At 41.6% G+C, this 21,562-nt stretch overlaps 1 protein-coding gene across 1 annotated transcript in view; it reads right to left on the bottom strand.

Annotated features, from left to right (window-relative positions):
- The window catches only part of RCAN3 (RCAN family member 3), a 30,136-nt gene extending 14,455 nt beyond the window's left edge, over positions 1–15,681 (bottom strand). The window contains exons 1-2 of the mRNA XM_084609735.1: positions 15,492–15,681; positions 5,387–5,631 (exon numbers count right to left, since the gene is read on the bottom strand). Of these exons, the coding sequence (XP_084465861.1) occupies positions 5,387–5,581 (195 nt within the window). The 5' untranslated portion in view covers positions 5,582–5,631; positions 15,492–15,681. The remainder of the gene's footprint in view (positions 1–5,386; positions 5,632–15,491) is intronic.
- Between the last annotated feature and the right edge of the window lie 5,881 nt (positions 15,682–21,562).

The following is a 21,562-nucleotide window of genomic DNA, read 5'->3' as shown; positions in this document are numbered from 1 at the left end:
TGTAGGTATTCTACAATGAAAGCCACTGGACAGGTCCTTGTAGCTACTGCAATATCTGCAGGGAACAAAGTACACTGCATCAGGAGGAATAACTGCAAATGACTTCACTAGAATACAAAATGAGTTCCACACAGAACATAAACCAGTGTACGCTAGTTAACACACTAACTGCATCTGCACGAGGCAATGGTTAAAAGACAAATATGTTCTGTCAACAAGGGACAAAGAACACACCTACAACACAACGAAAAGACCAAATCCTGGACGACCACAGTATCTAAAGGATAATGCAAAACGAGAAAAGGGCAGCAGTCAGCAGCCAAAATGTCTAGATTTTCTAAAAACATGGTATGCTGGCCATCGCTGACAGGGCACCGTTTCAAATTTGTTCTATAGGATGCTGGGCTCTTTTGCCTCTACCCCTCCCCACTGGAAGCGATGTTGGGGAGCTAGGGATTGAAATCCTTACTCCCTGAAATTGCTGATGCTATCTTACAGATTCCTATTTGGGAGAAGGGAAATTGGCCGACCTGTATATTTTGCAGGGATACACACTCTCTGTTCTGTGAATTGTTTAATCGGGTTTATATCTTGCTGATATATTCTGAGCAGCCCACCTTGAGCATAACTTCTCCTTTTGTAATTCTTTAAGTTCACTCTCCGTGATTTGAAATGGACTGGTCTCCGTAAGCCAAGTCTTATCCCAATCATCGGGTACAATAATGTTTCAAGAAAGTTTTTAAAAATGAGCTCTAGCTCACGAAAGCTTATGCTCAAATAAATTTGTTAGTCTCTAAGGTGCCACAAGTACTCCTTTTCTTTTTGTGAATACAAACTAACACGGCTGCTACTCTGAAACCTGCTTTTGAAAGACATTTTCCTAACACCGGAAAAAATGCAGTGAAGACCGTGATATAGGCCTCTGTGATCAAGGGTAATGAAGAAAAAAGACCTCCAAGACCGTAGGATCTGAAATGTATTTAAACACTTATTGCCAACAGAATTCTAGCACTGTTTCCATGACCAGTTTAGGCAGGGATTTTTTTCAATCTGAAAACTGTGTTAGAACTGTATTATAAAACTGCATTCTGGGCTATGGAGGCTAGTGGCTCTATAGCATGGCTTGGCTAGTGTGGTTCTTTTTTTAAAAAAAAAAAATGTATTTCTACTCTGGGGTTAGGGAAGCCATGGTAGAATTCTGTTAGCAACAACTGTATTTAGACATGGTTTTCAGCATGGGCAGGGCCTTCCTGTGATCTGTTAACAAGCAGGAAAGACGTATAAAACTGATAGATAGCTACCAGTAAGTTATTTGGGGGGCAGTTATGAAATTATGGACAGATGTTAACAAGGGAAAAAGCCTGAAAGTCACAAAGCCATATTAGCAATATTTCACTTTTATATTTAGTATCATTTGTATTCAGGACATAGGTCAGAAGATTAGAATACCCTTTCCCTTTCAAAGACTCTTAAACACAGGCCATCTGCAGTTTTATCTGAACTGCAGTAAAAGAAGAGGGATGATTAAGATTTGATATTTCTAGAGTACTGTAACCAGTAAACCTTTGCATAAGAGTCCTCATTCCTTGAGGCTTTTCTTTTGGATTTGCAAAGCCTAAAAAAAATGCACTCTTATCCCATGGGCCAATATAGTTTACTACTAGATATATAAAGAGCTGTCAAAACCACTAGTGAAGCATCTTTGACAAGAGCATCCTTACTGAATTGTAGGTTACCTATTAAATGGGCACTCTAGGCAGGTAGGCCTAAAATTAGATCTAGATTACCAGCCTTGTTTCTATCTAGGGGTCATGAACATGCAGAGAGAGTCCGTACACACGCACTCTGCACTGACCTCCTGCTGTCCACCTCCATTTCTGGGAGTAGGAGGCTGAATCCCAACTCCAGAGTCTAATATGCAGCACAAGTTTGTTATTTAAGTTGTCCTACAGCAAGATGCTGAAATATCGAGATTCCCTGGAAACAGTTTCCAATTTAGGAAGGGATGGATGAGCTCTTTACCTTTATGGGGCAGATAAATTGAGCTCTATGCTGTTTGCTGTGTGTAGGTCTTTTCATCAGAGGCCTTGTCTGCTCTATGAGGACACAAGAAATCCCAAGACACTTAATAAGATCAGGAACTTGCCCCTTGTTTTCCCTTCTCCCACTGTTATGCAATGCCATGTACACTGCCTGGCTGTTACCCTTCATCCCAGAGATGGCAGCATTTCTGTGGTGCTGCATGTATGTTTATGAAGTGCTGTGGAATGAACAAAACTATATATACAGATTAAGGCTGATTAAGGCAGATTAAGTTTTGTCCACAAAAATTGTTTTTCGATGCCAAACTGGGTTTTCAATTAAACAACATTTTTCATTAAAATTGTCTTCTTGCTGTAGAAAATTTTGATTTTTCAACAAAAGAAAGTGTAAAAAACAAAAAGATTTCAATTTTGGACCAAAAACGAAAAATATTTTAGCTGAATACCAAAATATCTCAGTTGGGACAGGATGCCATGCTATCTCACAGGCATTTTATTCTGGTTGCCTCATGTTTCCATTCTCCTATGTGGACCAGGCTTCCCAGCCAGACAATCTCCCATGATGCACCATGGTCACTAGACCAAAGCCGATGATGCACTGGCTCCCCTCACAGAGAGGGCAGTATGAAGCATCATGGAAGATGTAATCTGACCAGAGAGCCTGGCTGATAGAGGAGAACGGCAGTGTAAGGCACATGAACTACAATCCCCATGAAACACCACACCAGTATAGTAGAAGCCCCTTTATCTGACCCTCCATTATCTGGCTTTCCTTATTAACCGAACAACAAGTGCACACAGGTCCAGAAGCAGATGATCTCTCCTGTGGCAGCTAGATGGTGCTGCAGCCATTCTCCAGATTACCCAAATTTTTGATGATCCAATCAGGCCCTAGTCCCAATTAGATTGGATAAATGGAGTTCTGCTGTATTTCCAAATCAAACTACTTTGGGTTTTGGCCAGATTATTCAGTTTTCAATTTTTTGCTGAAAAGTTGGCTTTTTTCACAAAAAAATTCTTTGTGTGATTAGCTCTAACAAAGATACATTATTACCACAAGGCTAGAGCCTTCATTGTGCCTTGAATAATTAGTTACAGCACCAAACTGTATCAGCGAGAAAAGTAATAGTCTTGTTCCACCCAGTCATGGGATCCAGGAACATCTATCTACATTCTAATCCCGCTCTAAGATCGGCCTGCTGTGTGGTTTTGAGCTACTCTCACCCTCTGTAACTCAGTTTCCCTTTCTAAAAATGGGGATAATTACATATACCTATATCTCAGAGGCATTATGATATTTGTCTGGTGTTTTGGAAATATGAAGTGATATATAAGTATTAGATGTAAAACTCAATTATCCACATATCTCGGGGCACTGACATTTTTGGATAATGAGTGTATTGGACAAGTCAAATTTGTTTCTATATGAATTTCTGATTTGGGATACAACTACAGGATTGCTCCTCTCCAAGGGAAAGACGGTAGAGGGAAACTAACACTTAAACTGGTAAATAATGTGTGTGGGAGGGTGCGGGGAAGAGAGGTGTTAGATTTAAAAAAATATTGTCGATGAAACAGGTTGTTTAAAGAAATTATTTACTTTCTTCTAATATTTCTTTCAGAAGAAACGCAGGTAAAATTGATCTTCAACCCACAGAACTTGGCATCATAGAAGGTTAGGGTTGGAAGGGACCTCAGGAGGTCATCTAGTCCAACCCCCTGCTTGAAGCAGGACCAATCCCCAATTCTTGCCCCAGGTCCCTAAATGGCCCCCTCAAGGACTGAACTCACAACCCTGGGTTTAGCAGGCCAATGCTCAAACCACTGAGCTATCCCTCCCCCCAATCAAACTTAACAATCAAGCCGGTGCTTCACAGAGTGTTTGACATAAACATGTATGTTTTGGCAGCAATTTTAACATGCATTACTAAATCAGAATTTGAAGATATCTAATCCAGCCTCGCACAAAACTGTCCCAAAAAATACACCTGTCCACAAACAAAATCTACTTGCCTGCTGTTTGTCACGATAAAAGAAAAAATAATGATATTTTACTTTTCTGCAAAAAAAATCCAAACCTACTTATCATGGGGAAGCAGGTGAGCAGAATTTTGTAAGGCTGCCCTAATCAAATATATTGATACTTAAGTGGCATTATAAATCATAGGCCTGACATTCTTTCCCTTACAGAATAAGGACTGCAGTATCAGCATTTACTGTCTGCAGTCAGATCATATATTTCAAGCCGTTGCTCCAGAAATCCCTCGCCTCAGGAAATGGAAACTACAAGGATCTCTAGGGTGAGCTGTCAGTAAGGCACTCTCAGTGCTGGGGTCCTAGATTGTAAAACACCTGCTGGATGAGAATGAGTCTTAGTCTGCCCAGCTTCAGAGTCCAGTGCAAAACCTGCATTTTGGCAGAAGTTTCCTTGTAATAATTGACGGAAGGGAGGATAAAGGAAGGGGAAGAAAAAAGGAGGAAGAAGGGAAGAAAGGATGGTCAAGTTTAAGTGAAACCCTAGGATGGTAAGAGTGGAATCTAATTTGATGATCTTTATAATTGTGTTTTGCATCTATTGCAATTAGCAGTGTATAATTATCTTTGGTAGAGTTTCAATAGCTTTGTTTGTTGCGATTAATAGTTTAGGAGTGCAGTTCGCTGCCACTGCCTTTAAGAGGCTGATTTAAATGGAAGGACACCATCTAGCATCCCTGATTTGCAGACCAATGTTTCCTAGCTGATACCACACCTTCCCCCAGGCAGCATGCAAAATTTTAGACAGAACTGTAGTAGGATTCATAGTTTTGTGAATGAAAACTGGAAGGAACTTACAGATCAAGCTCTCCTCCATTACATAAACCGCTCACATTTCAGCCATAGTTTGTTTTGTTAGTCTACAGAACTCCTGTGCTATAGAAGATTCTTCCTGATTGCCATTAGAAGCAAAGGATAACCTCATGTCTGACTGAATAAAAAAAATAAGATAATGGTCCAAAGAAGCCTTGTTTGGACTAGAAATTTTAAATCACTTTCAAATTGTTATTTCTTATTCATTGGGTCTGACAAAGTATACTGTGAACAAATACAATTCTTTTAACAGTGATCCTTGTCCTGGAATCAAATATTTGAGTTCTCCCTGGACCATAAAATGTAAGGCAGGAGATCAGCATGCAGACGGGCTATTTGAATTCATTGGCAAGCAGCACTGAAAGACAATTTGAACTCGTTAGCAAATCTAGTTATTTTTCACCCGCTAGAATAAGTAATAATACTGAAAATTTAGATAAAATATGTTCTAACTACAATTGCACCAATTTACATCACTATACCCTATGTACTCTTACCTTTTCTTCTTGTACCTCAAACACAGCTTCTGGCACACTGCAAGCAAAGAGTGAAGTAGGCAAGTCACTTAAATCCATCATCTCTTCCAAATCATCTTCATTTTCTCCAAAGATCATTTCTTCTTCCTCTTCTTGGTCACTGCTGTAAATGTCTGTCTGGCTGTCACTCCAGGACTTCATAGTGTCTCTGAGCATTGTCCACTGAACACAACTCTTCTTTATGTGCCAGGACTTCTAGCAGGAATCTGTTGAGAGAAAATGGAGGATTACAAGTACTGAATTTACCAATAAATCACATTTTCCTGCTATAGTTATTCTTTGAGATGAATCACTTTATGCAGAAAAGAGAAATCAGTGTGAAGGCTGCCTATAGCCTACAGTACAGAACCACTTTATCTCATTCCTATAAACCTGAGACTCACCTGTTTGAGCTGTGAAAAGGAATGTAAGAAACCATCCATTCTAATAAATGTAAACAATTTTTGTCAGCGTAATAGAACATTAAAGTATTAGGAAACTGTTCTACAAGCTTTCCTCGATGCCATAATACTTTGCATTTAGATTGACATACTCATAGAAAAAAAATGCTAAGTATTTTATAAACAAGCTTCACCCAGCTAATGTGAGTTGTGCAGTCTTCGGATTTTACAGATGGAAAAAACATGCACACTGTAAAGTTAAGTGTCTTGCACAAGCTCCCTGCAACTCAGCAGCACAGCCAGGAACAAAACCCAATATTCCTGACTCCAAGCCCCTTTTTCTAACCGCTAGATCAACAGTGTCTTCCACAACAGACACTGTATGAATAGAAAAAAAAATATTCTAAGCTGTATGGGTAGTCTGCACAGTGCTATACATGCAATCCTCAATAAATGTGAGATGGAAACAAAATGCAATGCAAACAAGATATCATATAGGATACTAAACCATAGACCTTAGAATATGAACTATTTCTGCATAAGCAACTACACTTTATAGAACACATGTCAACTCTTGATAAAACACAGGAGCATTTTTGTGGTGAGAAAAAAGTAATCATCACATTACTATATTTTAATGTGTAATCTCTGGAAGAAGGGTGGGGAGTAAGTTGCGCAGAACACTGGAAAAACTAGCACCCAGTGTATTTGTTTACTATCTGCAGTTGTTTGTTTTGAATATTTTATTTGCTTAACTAGCTTATTCCTTTGAAGCAGTCAGCTAAAAATGCCATTACCTTTAACCAGTATAGGTGTATGAGAAAAAAAATAAAATAAATCAATCCATGCTAACTTGTGTTTGTTTAAAGCAAGCCCTTAGGACAAAATTTGTGGAAATGAGGAAAAAAATTATTTGATACCCCCAGTTACTGATCTAAGTATTTATAAAGTGCTTCTGCACTGTAGTGCTGAGGCTCCATATTCATGTGATCACCACACTTGTAAATACACGAGGACATTTTTGAAACATATGTGGAAGTTGGCATTTCAGTTTACATCCCATGACCTAATGTAAACAAGCCTGTTCACACACAAGACATTCAGTAAATCAGTGCAATTTTGTGTGTAGATCTGACCTAACTTGACCAGCAAAAGTGAGTTTTACACATTTTTTGAACAGACTATTTCAAACGCATTGATTATACAACACCAGGGGAAAGAGATGTCATGCCAGAATGTGCTTGTGTAACTGGTAAAGAATTCACTATTTTCTGAGGGCTAACTCATCTAAAAGTGAAGAAAAAAAAAGCATAAATATAGACTAAAAAAAAAAATACTGAGTGGTTTGGAAGCTCTGAATTTTAAGAGATACTTCCAGGCCAGTCAGTCAAGGGCATTAAGAGGGCCAGGGTACACAAAGTCAAACTGAGCCATGAGCAAATCGCACTGAAAATACTAGCTGCATTATTCATAGAATGACAAGGGGACTCACCCCTTTTACAAAAGGCTTAAACCACAGGGACTCTGCCCCTCAACGTTAACAATCTATCTGAAAAGTACTTTAGATGTGCAAAGGAGGAAAGAAAGGGTATTTGGCACAGAGAAATGGGACTTTGTAAGGGATGGCATAAAAGAAGGCATGACAACAGAAGATTTAAATGAATAATGAGGAAGAGGGGAGATAAGGTGACATATGGACAGACACACTAAATATGGCTGAGTTACTGAGAGCCTTGAAAAAGGTCAAGTAACTTGAACTTGACACAGAATCAAGCCAGTGAAGTTTGAGGGAAAGCAAAGAGGGTGATAAAGGAAAATTAACTAATTACTGTAACAGAGAATGCCTTCATTTTCTCTCTCAAAACCCCTCCCCCACATATCTTTAAACAGTAAAAACCATCACCAGTTAGGGTTGACAGGTGTCTTGGCAGCTCCGGTCAGCATGACCGGGTTGTTACAAGTCCGGTCAGTGGTGCAGCAGGGCTAAGGCAGGCTCCCCTGCCTGCCCTGGCTCCGCGTGGTTCCTGGAAGTGGCTGGCACTTCCCTCTGGTTCCTAGACAGAGGTGCAGCCATGTGGGCTCCGCGCTGCCCCCCCCTCCTCAAGTGCCGGTTCCACACCTCCCATTGGCTAAGAACCGCAGGCAACGTCTGCAGGCTGGGGAGGCGCACACAGCTGCCTGGACGCGCCTCCGCGAAGGAGCTGGAGGGAAATGCCGGCCGCTTCCAGAAACCACCTGAGGTAAGCGCAGCCCAGAGCCTGCACCCCGAACTTCCTCCAGCACCCCACACCCACAGCCCCACCCCCAGCCAGAGCCCTCATCCCCCCTGTACCCCAGCCCAGAGCCCACCCCCACACCCTGATCCCCACATTTATAGCCCCAGGCTAGAGCCCTCACACCCCCAGCCAGAGCCCTCATCCCCTCCCACACCCCAACCCTTTGCTCAGCCAGGTGAAAATGAGCAAGGGTGGGGGAGAGTGAGCGACAGAAGGGGGGGAATGGAGTGAGTCCAGGCGGGGCCTCGGAGAACGGGGTGTGGTAGGGGCAGGGCTTCAGGAAGGGGCAGGGCAGGGGGCTGGGTAAGGTTGTTCTGTTTTCTGCATTTGGAAAGTTGGCAACCCTAACCACAGTGAAAAGAAAGACTTCTTTACTCCAAGTGAGAAAGGCTTTTTTACTCCATGGATTATCAACATCAGAGTCCATTACAGCTCCTTCAAAATGGTTACATTCTACTATGTCATTTAAGGAGCTCTAATCTGCAGATTACTGACACTAAACAATACAATGACTGAAAAGCAGGTGGAATATTTACATTTTTTCTCATGTAACTAAGACATAGTGAGCATGTATTTGTGTATGCTCAGCATATGGACATACTAAACTGGAAGGAAACACATGCAAAAGGCATGGGACTGAGGAACAGGAGACCTAGGTTCTACTCCTATATATGCTAACGCTCACTGTGTGACCTTAAGGGTGTGTCTACACAGCAAAGGAACACCAGCCACTGGCCTGTGCCAGCCGACTCAGGCTCACGGGGGTGTTTCACTGCTGTGTAGACTTCCAGGCTCAGGCTGGAGCCCCGGCTCTAGAACCCTGCAGGGTGTGAGGGTCCCAGAACTCTGTACTTCAGGTTCCCATTCTGTAAAATGTGGCTTTGTAGGGAAGTGGCTTTGAGATCATGCATGAAAAGTGCAATAAAAGAGCATATGTAAAAGATTTTATACAAAAGTAGTCATGGAACATATACAAGTGATTTAAAAAATAACTATAGTTGTTTTAAATTTAAAAACAAAAGTAAATATCTTTTTAAATCAAATCCTCGTTTTTTGTTTTCAATTTTAAATTACAGGCTCGCATCTGAAAGTATACAACTTCTCTTTCTGGCCAGGCTGAGAGTTTAAAAGGAGTATTGCTCTGGGAGCATTCACACTGAAACCTGAGACGACATCACCATATACTGCAAAATGAAAGATTTTGGAGAAAAGTAAGAGTATTGATTCCTGGATCTTATTACACACATGCACACACAGCTATCCGAAAAGTAGCTGACCACATTAAGATAGCATGTTACATTTACAATTTGATGCATATGCTGGGCTTGTGCAGTACAGCACTCTGTGCGCTAAAACTGTCAACACAGAATGGTCGAAAGAAAAGCGACCAGATCTGTGTGTCCTCAAGAGTCCAAGAAGAAAAACAAAAAAGAAGCCTACATGTTTGTTTGATTACATCAGTAGGATAAATTGAGTTTGTTAAAATATTCCACAAGGGTAATTCAAGCAAGCGGAAATTCGTTCTGCTCTCTGGTGGATTTGTTTCCTCCACAGAGGTAAGCAAAGTTGATATTTGACTGGTTGAATATTTGTAGGTCAACTGACCAACAACTACTGAAATATCTTTAACACACAAAGCTTCCACACGCACAATGCATTTTAGGAGTAACAGGTTTAAAAATAACTATTGTCTCTCTTGCAGAGACTCTGGATTTAAAAGAAAAGAACTGAGAGTCAGAAGGAGGGCAAGGTGCTAATAGAAAAGGAGTACTTGTGGCACCTTAGAGACTAACCAATTTATTTGAGCATAAGCTTTCGTGAGCTACAGTGAGCTAAGGTGCCACAAGTACTCCTTTTCTTTTTGAGGATACAGACTAACACAGCTGTTACTCTGAAAAAAGGTGCTAATAATGGTTAAACTACAAATTAGTACGGATACCTAGGGCAAGTCACTTCACTAATTGTGCTTCAGTCTCCCTAGCTGTAAGTGGAGATTAGTCTCATGACACAGTGGGGTTGTGAGACTAATCTATTAATGTTTGTAAACTACTATGAGATCTTTGAGTGGAAAGCACTAGAGAAATGTTAAGTACTTGAGAACAGATTTTTGCATATCATACATTATATAAAAATTTGAGCAATCAAATCATGTTTTGTTTCTAATATATGTGAAATGTAGTGTTTGCTATCTGACAAAACAAATTACAAAACTGTACTTATCAAAGTTACTTCATTCCATTTAAATCTGAAGTGATTTAGCATTATTTTACTAATCACAGCAAACTTGTTCATATAAAATCAATGTTGGTAAGTTTCATTATGTCTGAAATACAAACAGGAGTGACAAATTTAAAAACAAATGCCAAATATTTAGAAGTTATTCACTGAAAAACATTATTGTGTAGGCTACAGATCAACACTAGCCACCATCATCCCACTCCTGAGATAAACTCACACTTACTCGTTAAATTGCAGTTATTCAGACTCATAGGCATAAATCCTGAACTGGAGAGAAGATGAAGTGAATGAAAAATCTCCTTGAATCAAAATCACCACCCTCACACACTTTCAATCCTTGTATTTTTTAGCCTTTACTTTAAGAGTCAGGAGCTGGTGTCAGAGTTTAATAATCAAGCAACTCTACATTCTAACAAAGTTAGTGAATAAAAAACAACTGGTATGACTGGTAAATAATAGGCATTTTAAATTGAATATAAAATAATTAATGTGTCATTCCTAGTAGTCAAGTGAAAAAAAAAAAATCAGTGTACAGAAGCTGAAGGACATGCATTCCAAAAGAAACATTTAAACCAGATTGGGGAGTAGAGGGGAGAACCATCTACTCATGATTAAGCTGAATTCCAAAATTCCAACACAGACAAGTTTTAAAATCCTACAGGTTGGGTTTTATAACAGAAATACTGTCTACTCCTTCACAACACTGACATCATCAGGCGCTGCAATAATCAATTGTGACATTAACACACAATGAGGAAAAGTGTACTGTAACTAGGATACACAACAAATTGTTTAAAAGACAATCTACACTATGTAGACAATGCTTGTACACAGTAAAGCAACAAAGTAAAACAATGTAAATACAGATAGAATTTTAGGGTACAGTACAAAACAACGCACAGTAAAGTGGCTGAAGTATAGCATGAAGTGATTCAGCTAATATGATGCAGACGGAAGTAAAATGTAGTAGCTGAAAGAGGCTACAAGTCACAGTGACCTTGCATTGTACCTAAACTGGTCTAGTGAAGTTTAGCAATATCATATAATAAGTATCTTAGCATGGACACAAGAACCCATTTGTAAGTGTTTTCACATAACACGGTCATTTAGCACTGAACTCCTTAAACACGAACTAGTTCATCCTCACTCTGAGGTGAGGCAGACAATCATCATCCCTCTTTTGCAGATGGAAAAGAAAACACACACATGCAGAAGTTAAAATGAGTTGCCCAAGGCCAACACAGCTCAATATCAGAGCTGAGATTAGAGCCTTGGAGTTCCTGGTTTGTAGATGTGTGCTCAGCCTACTACATAATGATCACATTACCCCATTTATGGCATAAACACCCTTAACGTGAGGAAAATGCTGACTTTTGCTGAACATCAATTTAAGAAGTTATTAAATATATTAATGCTATATAGATATACATTACTACTGGAGAAAAGGGAAGCTGTTCGACTAAAGCACAGTAGGTAGATTCCAGTAGAGCTCTGCCTCTTGCTGAATTGAGGCGATGCCTTGTTACTCAACTTCTGTTACCTGGTTACACAGCTATAAAATAGAAAATTGCCACTTACCCACTGTTGTAAAGTACTCTAAGATCCTTGATTAAAAGTACCAAAAAAGGCCCTTATCCTGTAAAGACATGCACTCAACTTTACACACTGTGTAAACAAAACTTTACACACTGTTTAAACTCCACTTCAAGTGCAGCATTGCTATAAATGAACCTCAACATGTTGTGAATAGTTAGATTGCAGCAACAAAAATATTATACACCATTTTCTGGTTTGTGAAGTGACAATTTGGCACAGTACTAAATTATTCTGGGGTGATGGTAGCAGCTTACAAATTCTAGTGTCATGATGCAGATAACTAACTTCCCTCAAACTGACAAAAAATGAATCACCAGATACATAATTTTATACCTGAGTTAGGGTATAAAAGAGGAAGCCTGGGTAGCTGTAAGCAGCAGAAGAGACTGCAGCTGTTCCCTTCAACTACTGCAAACAAAATCTGCGTAAACGAGGGTTTAGTATCTACATTAGTGCCAATTCTAGCCAAAACTGAGTTTTAACAAATCTTTTCTTTGTGGCCAGATGAAATGAGCAGAAAACTCCTAGCAGCAAAGATCAGCAGTTCTGCATTATTTACACTACAACCTTCCTTGCAAGTGTAAAAAAATAATTGGAAAGGAAACTGTCAAGTAGTTTAGATCCACAGCTTGAACTATTTTTGTTTAAAAAAAAAAAGAACGCATCCCCTAATTCTAGTTATTAAATAACAAATCTACAACTCTTAATTTTTACAGGATATTTATTTTTGCAGACTTGCCAGAAATATCAGTACCTGAACACCATAGCTGGCATTGCAGCCACCATTAAACTCTATGAAGGGCTAATCACAAAGCCATGCAATGCTCCACTAAAATTAGAGTGGGATAGCCAAATAAAGTAATTGATGTACACATGGTATTTAAGAATTTATTATTACAAGCAGTGCAGAGAGAAGTCTACCTTCTAAAAGACTATATACAAATATTTTACAGCATCTTTTTGAGATACTAGTCACGACAGGAAAGAGGAGCACTGTGTAGTGAGTGAGTGGTACCAAAGCTCTAATACAGGCTTTGACCCTCATTCACTGTGTGACCTTGGGCAAAGAGAAACCTCTATCTAGGTATTTTTAATGGGCTCACCACTGTGAAGCACAAACTCTCTGCCTCAGTTTCTCTTCTATAAAAAGGGGATAATCTTACTTACCTCATGGGTTTGACACTTCATTTTTGTTTTTTTAATGATTTTTACCAGATTCTTGTTTTATAAAAGCTATTATTTGGTTTTTACCCATTTTCACCCAAATTTTGGTCAACTCAAGTATGTGAAAATATTGATTATGTTACAAAAATCCTATACATTAGGTAGATACATTAGGTAGATAAACTAATTTATTATTAACATAAATGTAAGTGTAAATGCAAGAATGTATATTTGAGTAAGGCAATGTAATGGAAGATAACACACATGTATGTGTATGTCCATGCTTAACTCCTAAAAAAAAAAAAAAAAAAAAAGCTAGAACTCGCCAGACCTGGCTCCCTGTTCCAGAAGGAAAGATGGTGGCTCAGATTACCGAGCCACCATCTCTTCTTTCCAGAGCAGGGAGCCGGATCAGAAATACTTTTATTTTTCTCTGTTGTTGCTTTTTTTTTCTGTCCTTCCATCCCTCAATATTAACCCAGAAAATGATAGAAATGCATAATCAGATATCAGTATTCAATGCAGTTTGTGTGTAGTTAGGCATCCCAAACACAGTATCTTCCTTTAGCTAATGTATGTTCTTTGAATTCTCCCTCACGTTTTTAGATGCTTAAGTGATCTCATACACTAGGACTCCATCAATTCTGTGAACCAAACCAGGAGCCTTAGCCACTCAGTTGATCTTGACCCCTTATTAATTCCTGTATTCCAATGAGAAGTAGTATGATCTGGTTGGCACACTTAGATACCGAGGTAATATGCACTTTTAGAAATACTGACAAGGTGTTTTTTTTTTTAAAAAAAAAAAACTTTATACAGTCTTGTCAACAATGAGGATTTTGGGAAATTCTCCCCTATTGCTCAAGCAATAGAGAGAAAGAACAGGTGGTGACCATGTACCACCAATGCTTTTAATATTTTTTCTAGACCTGCTCTGAGCATTGTTAGATGAGACAGAACGGAAAGAACGCCAGCAGCAGGTGATTTACATTAGCATCTCCTGTCTCCTACCATTACTAGTGCAATGGTCAGAAAATTTCCAGAAGTCTTTAATGCTGACAAGGTCAAAACATTCATGGATGGCACTTTACAGACAGACATATCTGCTCCCAAAGTGTGTAGTCTAAGACCAATCTTGCCAACACAAACACATGTGTGACTTTACCTACTTGAGTAATCTCATTTAAGTCAATGTGTTTGCAAGATCAGCACCAAAGTTTAGAAATAACATGTTCTGTTATAACAAACAAGGGGAAATGAAGGCATTAAGAGTCAACTAAATGGTTAAGTAGGTTGCTTTGGTTCTCAGACCACAAGAGCATTTAAGATAATTTTAAAACATACAAACACAGGAAGCCGATGAAGTGAGCTGTAGCTCACGAAAGCTCATGCTCAAATAAATTGGTTAGTCTCTAAGGTGCCACAAGTCCTCCTTTTCTTTTTAGGAAGCCAAACAATACACTTAGAAAACAGCATACTGAACACGTGATGCCTAACCACGCCATGACTGTTGATAATAGGTTGTGTTCTATCACAGCGTACTGAACTGGAGATAAATAAATGTAACCTTAAAATGAAATGCCTATTTTTATGTCTCACATCATCGATTATAGCTGCAAACAGCAGCAAGTTCCGGATCTTCTGAAGTGCAGAAAGTGCTTTGAAGCAAGAGCTTCTACACACAAAAGCAGCTTCGATTCTTGTAGGTCTGTCACCATGAGAGGTGATTTGATCATTCTTTTAAATTCTCGACACGCACAACTGAGTAGCGGAGCTCTAGGATTCCGTTTGGGCCGGAGACAGCCGAGCAATCAGTGCCTGCAGGCAGGCAGCAAACAGGCAAGCCATTCCCACGTGAAGGAGAGGCGCTTTGGGGGGTTAATCCACCATCACACGCCCCCAGAAGAGATCGGCAAGCTTCAGAAGTTGCCGGGGAAAACACAGCCACTGCTGCATCGGGTGGCCTCCAAACTTTGGGCGACTCGCAGCTCCTGCGCAGCTCCTGCGCGGCCCCTGCCCCCCCCCTTTAACCCCCACCGCGCCAGCGCTGCTCGGGGCCAGGCAGGCGGGGGAGCCTCTCCCCGCTCCTCGAGCCCTTCCCCCTTCACACCCGGGGCCTGCGGCCCGCCGCAGCCCGGAGGGACGGGTCGGGGCGACGGACACTCGGCCGAGCCAACCGCCCATCCCCGCCCTTGAGACGCGGCGGAGGCCGCCGCCGCAAACCACCAGCACGGGGCGGCTGCGAAACCCACCGCCGCCCCAGGGCGGCTGGCGAGCTGATCCCCCCCCCCACGGAGAGGCTCGAGGCGGCTCCCCCGGCGGGCCGTTGTGAGGGAAAGGAGGCGGGACGGGGCGGGCGGCGGCACAGAGAGAACATGGGGGGGCAGCTCGGTGTCCGCTCTGAGGACTCACCGTCCCCGCCTGGGGTTCCCGTCGACCGCCGCGCGGGGCCCGGCGCCCTCTGGGAGGAAGGCGGGCAGGACGAAAGACGGTTGGGGGGGAGCTGGCAGCGATGGCAGCAGCTGAGGGAAACGCCCCCCCCCCGTCCGGGCGCGCTCACTGTAGTTCTCTCTGGGGACGCGCGCGCACGCGCACGCGCGCTCCCATCCTCGCATCGCCACAGGGGTGGCGGGGGAGGGGAGGGGAGGGAAGTGTGACCCGGATGGGAAGGGAGCGAGCGCGCGCGCGCGCGCGCGTGGGGGGGCCCTGATGGTGATTCCTGCGCATGCGCCGGCTCTTGACGGCCCGCCGTCACCCGGTATTCGTCTGACTTTGGGGAGCCACTCGCGTGGGAAGGGGTGTGTGGGATGAGATGGAGCCCCGCCTCCCCGGGGTATCCTCTTGCGGGGGGGGGCTGGGTTCAGGGGGTATCCTCTTGGGGGGGGCAGTGTGAAGGAGGGGCTGGGCTAAAGGGGGCATTGCCTTGGGGGGTAATGTGGGGGAGGGGCTGGGCTAAAGGGGGCATTGCCTTGGGGGGTACTGTGGGGGAGGGGCTGGGCTAAAGGGGGCATTGCCTTGGGGGGTACTGTGGGGGAGGGGCTGGGCTAAAGGGGGCATTGCCTTGGGGGGTACTGTGGGGGAGGGGCTGGGTTAAAGGGGGCATTGCCTTGGGGGGTAATGTGGGGGAGGGGCTGGGCTAAAGGGGGCATTGTCTTAGGGGGTAATGTGGGGGAGGGGCTGGGCTAAAGGGGGCATTGCCTTGGGGGGTAATGTGGGGGAGGGGCTGGGCTAAAGGGGGCATTGCTTTGGGGGGTACTGTGGGGGGAGGGGCTGGGCTAAAGGGGGCATTGCCTTAGGGGGTAACATGGGGGAGGGACTGGGGAGCTAGACATGTTAGAGAGGGCAGAGCCCTGGCTGGACTGATGGATGAAGCTGGGACAAGCTGAAGTTGTAGCAGCTCCCTCCTGGAAGGGCTGTGGGGTTCCCCATGTTGAGCCTGGGTCAGTGCTACGCACTGTTATCACTAAAGACGGGATACCCTGAGCTAGCAAACCCTTATAAATAATTCTAATGTACTCACTGCAGTGTTGTTGCAGCCTTTGGGACTCTACCACAGTGTGCGTACAGACACACAGGGAGATTTCTAGGCCCCCACCATATTCTGTGTATGCATAAACACCCCCCTCCCATATTCTGGATTCATGTACACACACAGGTTTCTCTCTCCCTCTAACTTGCTAATCCATTCGGACTTCTTCCCAGTTTCGTTTTTTAAATTTTTTATTTTTTGTATTTTTGTTACAGTACCGTCTAGAGGCCTCCACTAAAAACAGTATCAGGGGGTAGCCGTGTTAGTCTGTATCCACAAAAACAACAAGGAGTCCGGTGACACCTTAAAAACTAACAGATTTATTTGAGCATAAGCTTTCGTGGGTAAAAACCCCACTTCTTCAGATGCATGGAGTGAAAATTACAGATGCAGACATAAATATACTGACACATGAAGAGAAGGGAGTTACCTCACAAGTGGAGAACCACTGCTGACAGGGCCAATTCAATCTGGGTGGATGTAGTCCACTCCCAACAATAGATGAGGAGGTGTCCAGGAGAAGCAAAGCTGCTTCTGTAATAAGCCAGCCTCTCCCTGTCCCTATTCAAGCCCAAATTAATGGTGTTAAATTTGCAAATGAATTTTATTTCTGCTGTTTCTCTTTGAAGTCTGGTTTCAGAGTAGCAGCCGTGTTAGTCTGTATCCGCAAAAAGAAAAGGAGTACTTGTGGCACCTTAGAGACTAACAAATTTATTTGAGCATAAGCTTTCGTGAGCTACAGCTCACTTCATCTGAAGTTTTTTTGTTCAAGGACGGCTACTTTCAAATCTGTTATAAAATGTCCAGGAAGATTGAAGTGTTCTCCCACTGGCTTTTGAATGTTACCATTCCTGATGTCTGATTTGTGTCCATTTATTCTTTTACGTAGGGACTGTCCAGTTTGGCCAGTGTACATGGCAGAGGGGCATTGCTGGCACATGATGGCATATATCACATTAGTAGACGTGCAGGTGAATGATGGTGTAGCTGATGTGGTTGGGTCCTCTGATGGTGTTGCTAGAGTAGACATGGGGACAGACTAGGCAACGAGATTTGCTACAGGGATTGGTTCCTGGGTTAGTGGTCCTGTGGTGTGGTGTGTAGTTGCTGGTGAGTATTTGCTTCAGGTTTGCGGGGCTGTCTGTAAGTAAGGATTGGCCTGTCTCCCAAGGTCTGGGAGAGTGAGAGATCATTTTCCAGGATAGGTTGTAGATCGTTGATAATGTGCTGGAGAGGTTTTAGCTGGGGGCTGTATGTGATGGCCAGTGGTGTTATGTTATTCTCCTTGTGGGGCCTGTCCTGTAGTAGGTGATTTTTGGGTACCTGTCTTGCTCTGTCAATCTGTTTCCTCATTTCCCCAGGTGGATATTGTAGTTTTAAGAATTCTTGATAAAGATCTTGTCGGTGTTTGTCTCTGTCTGAGGGATTAGAGCAAATTCGGTTGTATCTTAGGGCTTGGCTGTAGACAATGGATCATGTGCTGTGTCCTGGATGGAAGCTGGAGGCATGTAGGTAAGTATAGCGGTCAGTAGGTTTCTGGTATAGGGTGGTGTTTATGTGACCATCACTTATTAGCACCGTGGTGTCCAAGAAGTGGATCTCTTGTGTGGACTTGTCCAGGCTGAGGTTGATGGTGGGGTGGAAATTGTTGAAATCCAGGTGGAATTCTTCAAGGGCCTCCTTCCCGTGGGTCCATGCGGTGAAGATGTCATCAATGTAGCGCAAGTAGAGGACGGGTGCTAGGGGACGAGACCTGAGGAAGCGTTCTAAGTCAGCCATAAAAATGTTGGCATACTGTGGGGCCATGCGGGTATCCATAGCAGTGCCACTGACTTGCAGGTATAAATTGTCCCCAAATCTGAAATGGTTGTGTGTGAGGACAAAGTCACAAAGCTCAGCCACCAGGTGTGCCGTGGCCTCAGGTCACCATTACCCTAAGTGCTGTACACACATTGTGAGAGTCAGTCCCTGCCCATAGGACCTTACAATTTATATTAGGGCTGTCGATTAATCACAGTTAACCCATGCGATTAACTCAAAAAAATTAATTGCGATTTAAAAAATTAAATGCGATTAATCGCAGTTTTAATTGCGCTGTTAAACAATAGAAGACCAACTGAAATTTATTAAATATTTTTGATGTTTTTCTATAGTCTCATATATATTGTGTTGTACAATCTGTGTTGTAATTGAAATCAAAGTGTATATTATTTTTATTACAAATATTTGCACTGTAAAAATGATGAACAAAAAAATAATATTTTTCAATTCACCTCATACAAGAACTGTAGTGCAATCTTTGTCCTGAAAGTGCAATTTACAAATGTAGATTTTTTGTTGTTACATAACTGCACTCAAAAACAAAACAATGTAAAACTTCAGAGCCTACAAGTCCACTCAGTGCTACTTCTTGTTCAGCCAATCGCTAAGACAAACAAGTTTGTTTACATTTACTGGAGATAATGCTGCCCTCTTCTAATTTACAATGTCACCAGAAAGTGAGAACAGGCATTTGCATGGCACTTTTGTAGCCGGCACAGCATGGTATTTATGTGCCATTTGTATGCCCTTTCATGCTTCAGCCACCATTCCAGAGGACATGCTTCCATGCTGATGACACTTGTTAAAAAAATAATGTGTTAATTACATTTGTAACTGAACTCCTTGGGGGAGAATTATATGTCCCCTACTCTGTTTTACCTGCACTCTGCCATATATTTCATGTTATAGCAGTCTCAGATGATGATCCAGCACGTTGTTCATTTTAAGAACACTTTCACTGCAGATTTCACAAAATGCAAAGAAGGGACCAATGTGAGATTTCTAAAGATAACTACAGCACTCAACCCAAGGTTTAAGAATCTGAAGTGCCTTCCAAAATCTGAGAGGGATGAGGTGTGAAGCATGCTTTCAGAAGTCTTAAAAGAGCAACACTCCAATGCAGAAACCTGAACCACCAAAAAGAAAATCAACCTTCTGCTGGTGGTATGTGACTCAGATATTGAAAATGAACATGCATCGGTCCACACTGCTTTGGATTGTTATCGAGCAGAACCCGTCATCAGCATGGACGCATGTCCCCTGGAATGGTGGTTGAAACATGAAGGGACATGAATCTTTAGTGCATCTGGCACATAAATAACTTGCTGGCTATAACAATGCCATGCGAATGCCTGTTCTCACTTTCAGGTGACATTGTAAACAAGAAGCAGGCAGCATTATCTCCTGCAAATGTAAACAAACTTGTTTGTCTGAGCGATTGGCTGAACAAGAAGTCGGACTGAGTGGACTTGCAGGTTCTAAAATTGTACGTTTTATTTTTGAATGCAATTATTTTTGTACATAATTCTACATTTGTAAGTTCAACTTTCATGATAAAGAGATTGCACTACAGTACTTATATTAGGTGAACTGAAAAATACTATTTATTTTGTTTTTTTACAGTGTAAATACTTGTAATCAAAAATAAATATAAAGTGAGCATGGTACACTTTGTATTCTGTAAAAAGAAAAGGAGTACTTGTGGCACCTTAGAGACTAACCAATTTATTTGAGCATGAGCTTTCGTGAGCTACAGCTCACTTCATCGGATGAAGTGAGCTGTAGCTCACGAAAGCTCATGCTCAAATAAATTGGTTAGTCTCTAAGGTGCCACAAGTACTCCTTTTCTTTTTGCGAATACAGACTAACACGGCTGTTACTCTGAAACCTTTGTATTCTGTGTTGTAATTGAAATCAATATATTTGAAAATGTAGAAGACATCCAAAAATATTTAAATAAATGGTTTTCTATTATTAACAGTATGATTAATCGTGCAATTAATCATGATTAATTATTTTAATCACTTGACAGCCCTAATTTATATATCAGAAATTTCCTTCTTCCATTACATTCTATTTGAAATTACAATACAAATCTCAAGAAGCGGAGTCTACTACAGAAGTCTCCAGAATTTCTAAAAAGTAGTGTTACATTAAAACAAAAACATATTTTCCTCTGTTGCACGTATAACAGTTAACCTACATTTTAGCTGGAAATGGACAAAACTGGAAAAGAATTATATGAAATAGGGTTCCACAATGTTTATATGACATGTTGCTAGTATTGTATTAATTATGATGTTCATCCATACTAACACAGCTAAAAGTTCAAAATAAAATTTTCATTTTGTCCCCTCACTTACATTTTTTAGGTAGGGGTTGGGAACAAATGGCAGAATAAGAGAGGGACCTGCAGGAATTAATATTTCATCTATCACAAAGTAAAAGCAATTAATCCAGTGATGAGATTATTTGCCTAACCCCCTAGCTGCCCAAACTTTGTGATATATTTGCATATGGTTACCTAAGTTTATATCCAAACCAAGCGCCTACAAACATTTGCCTGTACTTTTATATTCCATGAGAGGCAAATAAAAATTGCTGTTTGATTTCACCAATGCTAAAAACCTTTTGTTGATCATTTTTGTCCTCACTCTGCAGCTATGGGGAGAGGGCTGCTGCAGGCCAGGATCTCAATTTAACGTGCTGTACTTACCCTGGTTTAAATGCTTTCTTCTAAAATTTACCTATGGCCAAGGAAGGGCAGAAAAGAACGTTAGTCTGATCTCCCCTAGTAGCTTTCCCATTTACATCTGTTCAAAGAAAGGCTCTCCTGTAATGGAAGGAAGGAAGATAAACAAAGCATTCTCAGAAAGGCATTCTTAATTTCACTTCTGTAGGCAAGGAATTCTGCCATTTAAATACAGCAACAGAGGCAATATGTAGTTATCCTTTATTATCATATCCTTTATGGCTGCGATCAAATGCTGTATCAATTTACTATGTGATACTTCCTCTCTTAGAGCCAATAATATATTCTGTCCTTGTATAGGGACTGTAATAAATCTAATAGTTCTTTTTCATCTCTATCAACTGATTCTGCAGGGGCATATTTATATAGTTCCTTTGACCC

This window comes from Lepidochelys olivacea (assembly GCF_965140295.1).
Source record: "Lepidochelys olivacea isolate rLepOli2 genome assembly, chromosome: 19".
NCBI classification, from domain to species: domain Eukaryota; kingdom Metazoa; phylum Chordata; order Testudines; family Cheloniidae; genus Lepidochelys; species Lepidochelys olivacea.
The sequence above is the reverse complement of the archived record's forward strand: the minus strand, read 5'-3'. Positions and strand labels throughout refer to the sequence as shown.